Source organism: Hibiscus syriacus, unplaced genomic scaffold (genome assembly GCF_006381635.1).
Source record: "Hibiscus syriacus cultivar Baekdansim isolate YM2019G1 unplaced genomic scaffold, ASM638163v2 tig00110904_pilon, whole genome shotgun sequence".
NCBI lineage: Eukaryota > Viridiplantae > Streptophyta > Magnoliopsida > Malvales > Malvaceae > Hibiscus > Hibiscus syriacus.
In genome coordinates, this window is record NW_024062907.1 from 31,027 (window position 1) to 38,489 (window position 7,463).

The following is a 7,463-nucleotide window of genomic DNA, read 5'->3' on the forward strand; positions in this document are numbered from 1 at the left end:
AAATTTATAATATTTATTAAAAATAAAATGCATCACTTTTTTATATAAACTCTCAACTGTGAATTATTTTTCCACTTAAGCAATTTATCCTAAACTTAATTTAATTTTGAGTTAATATAAACTTAGTATAGATTAATTGATATTGTCAAATAGAAACAATACTTGTATTTAATTTCTTATTTTCGACTAGAAATATTATTATATATGACATTTCTTTCTAAACCGTTTTTTTCCTAATGAATGGAATGATAAGTGTAATCAAATCCTCAAATGGGAAAAAAAAATCTACTTATGCTTCACCACCAAGGGACTTCTAACATAGTGATACCCATCGGACCATGTCAACAACCCAAATACGTACCCTTGATCACCTGCAACTTTCCTCTCTGTTTTAAATGCGACTTCAAATTTCAACTCTTCGCCAATCTTCTTAAACGTCAATCTTGAAGGCTTAATCATGACCGTAACTCCGGCTGGCGATCGGACATGGGCTAAATATGTCCCCGGCATACCTACATTCTTGACCTTTCTTCTAATTGTGGCTGAACCCTTGAGTTCAGGGACTGTTATGGAAGGGTAGTTCAAGTCTGTCACACTGTTTGATTTCGGGCAAGAGAACGGCTTGTCTGAGAACAGTTGTATCATGGTCTTGTTGTAGCCTCGAGCACACAGGTAGTTCAAGTAATCTTCTACGTTTAAGTCGTAGACGAGACCGGGATCCATTGCACGGTTCGGTCTCACGTGTCCTGCACCGTAATCGAATGGGGTCGCCTTTCTGTTGTCTGCATCTAGCATTGGATTCAACTTGTTGTCTCTCGTTCTCGCGGTGGTCATGATGGCGGATTTTAAAGCAGCAGGGCTCCAATCAGGGTGGAGAGTCTTGAGAAGGCCAATGATACCGGAAACATGGGGGCACGACATGGAAGTTCCCGACTCTGTGTTGAAGGGTATACGTCGTTTGTCGGATTCTTCTTCGGTTGGTCCCACTGCTTCCGAGTATGCAGCAACGATGCTTACTCCTGGTGCGGTTATATCCGGCTAAAAACCAGCATCAATTACATTAGATTATTTAATCAATGATGTGTGTAAACTTACAGTTATATCATTGCAAATTTACCTTGAGGATTGCTGGATCAATCACATTGGGGCCTCTAGAAGAGAAAGAAGCCATAAATGGTGCAGGCTCCGCGCCCAACTCTGTCTTAACCGGTGTTATATAAGCTGTAGGGTTCCTATCATATGATCAAATAAATAAATAAATAAATAAATAAATAATATATATATATAGATGAATGATTTATTATGGAGGAAAAGCAATAAAAAGTGAAGTAGCTTGAAGAAGTAAGAAAGATACTTGGTTGAATTGATGTAAGCAAGAACTGTGAGACCATCGGTGAAATTCAAGTGAGTGGCCGGAAGCAAATGAGGATCTGCTATGATTTCGTTACCGCTTTTATCGTCGTTCGCGAGAATCAAACCGACCGCGCCTGCATGAAGAGCCTGCATTCCCTTATCAGTTCTTGCGTTTTCTCCGCGAAGACATACTAATATCTTCCCTTTAACCTTCTTGGGATCCAATGATCCTGCTTGACAGAGTATACTGCATGAAAAGAAAACATAATTTGTTAATCAAGTGATATCAGAGATATGCAGAGGTACAAGTCCAGAGTGCAGGACTAAGCTTACGCAACACTAGCCGAGACGTTGGCCGCTTTGGCCTGTTCGGCACTAATCAACGGATAATGAGTCCCCGGTTTCAATGTTGCATGCAAGGCTAACTCCCTGACAAAAGATATACAATAAGAACATGTGGCAAACCATGAAGAGATGTAATTAGTTATTAATGAGAGCACATAATTATCATACCTTGAGACGCAAATTATTTCCTAGCACGGCATAACTCGTAAAATCCCTATCTAGTGTGCTAGCACCAACAGTAAACATCCATGGGGCCAAGTTCTCCGCAGATCCTGGAGTAGGTCCAGAATTTCCGGCCGAAAAAACAACAGATATCCCTTTCTTGACAGCATGAAAGGCACCTATAGAAGTACCGTCTTCGAAAAACTCAGATGCACCGCCACCCAACGACACAGAAAGCACGTCCACACCGTCACTTATAGCAGCATCAAAGGCGGCAACGATGTCTGCCTCGAAACATTCGCTGCCATCAATGGGGGGCCAACACACTTTATATGCAGCAACACGGGCATAAGGTGAACCACCCTTTGCAGTGCCATTGCCATGACCAAAAACACTAGCACCACCAACGAAGTTACCGGCCGCCGTCGATAGAGTATGCGAACCATGGCCATCGTGGTCCCTCACAGTCTTGAAGGTTGCATTGAGTTTTTCGCTGACGGAAGCGAAGTAGCCTTTGTTGAAGTACTTGGCTCCGATCAGCTTCCTGAAAATTTTCACAAAGAATTCATTGAAGAAAGTTATCTTAGCTAACAAGTTTCAACTACGAGAAAATAAGATAAGAAGCCATTGGGCTGCATAAATAAGAGGTTAAAAAGGTGGAAACCAATTTATGAATTTCATAGTTAACTGTCAACATCAGTGGAGTGAGTGGAAAGAATCAGTGAGAAAATTCATAGTAAAAAAAATATACCTTTTTAGCTACTGCTTTTTGTTAAAAAGATATATTTATATTTTTATATCTTTTTCCTCAATTGTTACTTTCATCAATATATTATTGAAAAGGAAAAATCTGGGCCTTCACTTTATCCCTACAACAATCAATGATTAAAATACTTTTATCACTTTATAATTATCATACAAGTCATATTCAAATAAAACATAGATTTTCCTTTTATTAAAAAACCCCTAAAAGCCATGATTTTGCCCACTAAGAATCAAAAACAAATATGTCAACTGTCAATATAAAAAATAAATATGGGTTCAAATATATACGAAAATGTGTTGAGAAAATTTAAAAAAAATAAACATTTAAAAGTAGATTTTGATCATAATAAATAGTGTCAGAGATTAATGAACCCAGATATTTGCTTACTTTAACTTCATTGTCAAGCATGTGGTAGGGAAATGCTAATAAATAAATAAATAAAGCAGGACAAAAAGGAATCACGTGTGAATAAACAAGGGATTACCAAGAATTTGTAAAGTCAATGAGATTCAGAGACCAATTAAAAGAAATAATAAACAAAGACACAAATGAATGCAATGATGATATAAAATTTAAAAGCAAGTAATTATTTATATATATATATAAACTGAATGAATGCGGGATTCACATATGAATTCCACTATCAGTACACACACCCTAAAAAGAAGGGTCACACCACTTTAGAAAAACTTCAAAAAAAAAAGGGGGGCCTTTTTTCCTTTCAAAAGCTTTGCCACATTATTGAGGTTTAAATTGCATATATGAACATTGCTTTGAATAAATATATATTCCCTTAAAAAACACAACTATTTTCCCCAATTTAGCAATGAAATTGCAATTTGCAGTAAAGCTTTCAGTAATGAAGAATCAATATATTCTTAATCATATAGGTTGGTTTGAGGAAGTGATATTAACCTGTTACAATGAACAGGAACATCGGCACCACGCTGACAGGACCCTCGCCAACGAGCCGGGACCGGTCCCATTCCGTCATCACTAAAGCTCTTAGATTCAGGCCAGACACCTATACATCAGATACAACATTACAGGGGAAAGATGGAATTACATTTTAGCCGAAATTTGTCAAAACATGGTAGCCATTAACAAGCAAACAATGGCACACATGATATAAGATAAAAAAGCATGTATAGTATAGTCAAATATCATTTGCTGTTGACCCTACCACTGTCATATTGATATAATGATCAAAACAAATGATCGAATTTATCTGCAGATTAACACCAAAAGGGGTTTTTTTTTGTCATTCAAACTAATCAATCTGCATTTTGCTTAATGATCAGTTGAAACTGTTTTGTTAATGATTAAGTCAAGACAATATCATAGTCAACTTGCAAGTGGCATATTTGATGAAATGATTCATTTTTAAACGTGTAAACATCAAATCAAAAGCCAAACTTCCATGCAAAATATGAATGCAATGGATTAACAAAATTGTCTCGAGAAAAACGGGAGAAAAAAAGATTCAAACTTTACCAGTATCAAGGTTTCCAATGATTGTATCTTCACCAAATCTTGCCTTCATCCAGAGAGAATCCAAAGGGACAATTCCATTTCTCTCCAATCTGAGAAAATCCCATGATCTTGTAGTGTGAAGCTTTCTTCCTTTGTTTAAAAATACCGAAACCACATTCGGGTGCTCTACATTGACAAATGATGAACATTGAGATATTATGAAAAAGAAAACAGAGCAAACAAAATTGAGGAACTTAAAAAAAAAACTCTTACTTGCAATCTGTGATGTTTCTTCTTCATTAAGGATGGCAGCAAAACCATTGATGTTCTTAGTATAGGAGTAGAAAATTCTCTCTTTAGCAGTTCCAGTACTGTGGAAGTAAATTGAAAGAAATGCTTTAAAAGGGGAGGAAATGAGAACATTTTCATATAATACCTTCCCACAAATGAACAAATGAACCCAGCAATTCATAATGAGAATTCGTGACTTCATCAAGTTCAGCCGATGTGGGATTCGGACCATGAGCATGTCCTCCTAAGTACACTATGTAAGACTGCAAAACAGCACAAAAAGATCGAAACAAGTAGGTACATTTTGAGAATATAAAGATTGAATCTTGAAAACAAAAACAAAGCCAGAAATAAGAATCAAATGAAAGGAAACAAAAAACTAATAATTGAACAAGCTTTACTCGCCTTTCTCAAAGCAGAAGTTGGAGTCTGCAAAAGAGCAAAAAGGAAGAGCGTTAGCAGCGAAGGAGAAAGCATTGAAGAAAGGCCCATTGCTTTGTTTGCTTTATAAAACCCGTTTCAGTCACTGATTCTTCTTTGTGAAAGAGAGAGTGTGAAGAAACTCTGCTCCCCCCCTGTTTTTAAACTCTGTTTTTGTAGCTTTTCTTTTGGAAACAAATTCTCCTCTTCCCTTTGCTAACGGATAGCTATGGAATTCCCCCATTTTTGCAAAGCAACTTTTTAGGAATGGATTGATTTATGAATTTATCCTTTAAGATTACGTTATATTTTGGGATTATTTTGTATTTATTTGTAACAGGTATGATATGGCTGTAAATTTATTATTGCCTTTTTTGTTGTTGTGAATAATGTCAAAATTAGTGGCCCCAATTCGGCAATTTAATGGGAAAACCTTTCCTTATTTTAATTAAAATTCAAATTAGTGGTTGAGTTAAGTAATTTAAATATATGTGCACAACGGGAGGGAATGAGTTCTGAAAAATATGATTAGAGAATTAAATTTAGTAATGCATTTGTTTTTATGTATGTAAAGTTTCTTGATGAAAATCCAAATTAGTAGGCAATGTGTTTTGAACTATGTATAAAATATATTAATTAATAATTCATCAAATTTCAAATAATTTAATATTTTATTCGTGTTCCATTCAACTCTTTTCTTTTTCGTATTTGTTGATTGGTGACAACACTAACTTTAATGTTAGTTGTCTACCGTTGTATTCTTTATTTTCTATTTCTTTTCTATATTGTATCTTTATTTTATTTTGTTTTTTATTTTCAATAAGTCTTATAGTGTTGCACGTTTTCATCTGCTTTTATGGCACGTTTTTTTTTCATGTTTTTCGGTTATTTGGCTATTTTTTATTTATATTTTTTTCTAAGGGTTGATTTGGCATTGCCACGACTGATTAAGATGGTGCTTATCTGATGTCTTGTGATCTTCCTTGCTTTGGACCCTAGGATTGAATTTGAATACCCAATTTGCGTTCGTGGATAGCTTTTCACGCTACTCGAGTATGATTTGCAGTTTGTCGGTGGTCTTTCAATAGCTCGATCCCCTTTCATGGTTCGTTTGCCGATACGGCCAGATCTGTTTGTATCTATCATTGTTCGAGTTTCTTGGTTAGGTTTAATCTTTTCTTGAATAGTCCTTATGTGATCTTAAGTTACTAGTTTTGTATGATTATATGAAATTTTCCTAATTATGTGTTTAATTTACGATTGTGATTATAGATCTTTATTGTAATTTGAGATATTTCATATTTTGAATAAAATTAGTTGTTTCTATAAAAAAAATTAATATTTTAGTCTTGTTTGATATTTAAATTTTAAATTATCTGTTAAATTTTTTAATAAAAAATATGAAAACTATCAAGTAGATAATGACTTTCTTATCACTAATGATTCCTTTTTTATTAACTAATGAATTTTAAATACTTTTGTTTTTATTTCTTTTAATCATATTATCCTTTAACATTTATTTTTATCAAGTAATTTAATTATATCAATTATTTAATTTTAAATAGAATACTAAATTATTATATAATTTAAATGTAAAACTTAATTTATTTTTATTTAATTTTAATACTTAATTTTTTAATTTATAAAATAATAAATTTTTTGAAAGTTATCAAATAATAATTAAATTACATAAAATCCACTTTATAATAATAATAAAAAATAAATAAATCAAAATCTTTTTATTAAAAACACACAGATTCCTATAGAAAGTATTCACACCACAACCGTTTTTTACATTTTCATTTAAACTTTTTTAAATATATTTTAATAATTTGATGAAGATAATCTGAATAAATTCTTTGAAGATGGCATACATATCTGCAAATTTGATAGAGATAATTAGTGCATCATCAATAGCACCATGATTTTATAAGAGTCCTACGAGTTTTCTTTTTTCATTATTAATAAAATTTAGAATAAACTACGTAATTAATCATCCAATTATAACTTTAGTTTCAGTTTAATCATTTAATTATTTTTTTAAATTATCTAACGTTACGTTTTGGTTATGCTATTAAAAAATAAACGAACAATTGATGTGATATTATCTTATGGTGACACATCAACATCACCTTTAATCTTTTAACAACGAGTGATCAAAACGAAACCAAAACATAACTTTAGGTATAATTTTAACAAAAATAGTAGTTAGGTGACCGAAATAGAACAAAGTGATAATTGGGTGACTGAGTATATGATTTACCTAAAAGTTTATCATAAAAGAAAAATAAATAAATAAAAATTCTAAAAGGTATGTTTTGTTGGGTTTGGCACTATAAATAAAGGAAGAAGGCTAAAAAGTGTTTGCATCAGTGTTTTATATTTCTAAAAAGTGTTCGCATCATGGAAATAAATGAAGTTACATGTGAAATATTGAATCTTTCTTATTTGCCTAAAAAGTTTACATTTTGTTTTTCTTAAATAGTTTGGGTTTTACATATTGTTCTTTATATTTAATTATTTTTTGATTAATATGATTAATCGCTTCTTGAATTTGGTATATATGTATGTGTGTGTAAGCCTTTTACAATAAAGAGTGCTTTTTTTTTTAGTGTGAGAAGGGTGGGAGATGATGGAATTTTATGTTATAACC

General features: G+C 32.8%; 1 protein-coding gene across 1 annotated transcript; it reads right to left on the reverse strand.

The window, feature by feature from the left end:
* Window positions 1-248: 248 nt before the first annotated feature.
* On the reverse strand, window positions 249-4,910 carry LOC120146226 (subtilisin-like protease SBT5.4). The gene is made up of 10 exons (XM_039159855.1): window positions 4,796-4,910; window positions 4,544-4,653; window positions 4,373-4,470; window positions 4,121-4,285; window positions 3,542-3,650; window positions 1,867-2,404; window positions 1,687-1,778; window positions 1,355-1,600; window positions 1,118-1,232; window positions 249-1,038 (listed from the first exon to the last, which is right to left on the reverse strand). Exons 1-10 carry the CDS (start codon window positions 4,880-4,882, stop codon window positions 286-288), a joined length of 2,313 nt encoding a protein of 770 aa, XP_039015786.1. The 5' UTR covers window positions 4,883-4,910; the 3' UTR covers window positions 249-285.
* Window positions 4,911-7,463: the final 2,553 nt, after the last annotated feature.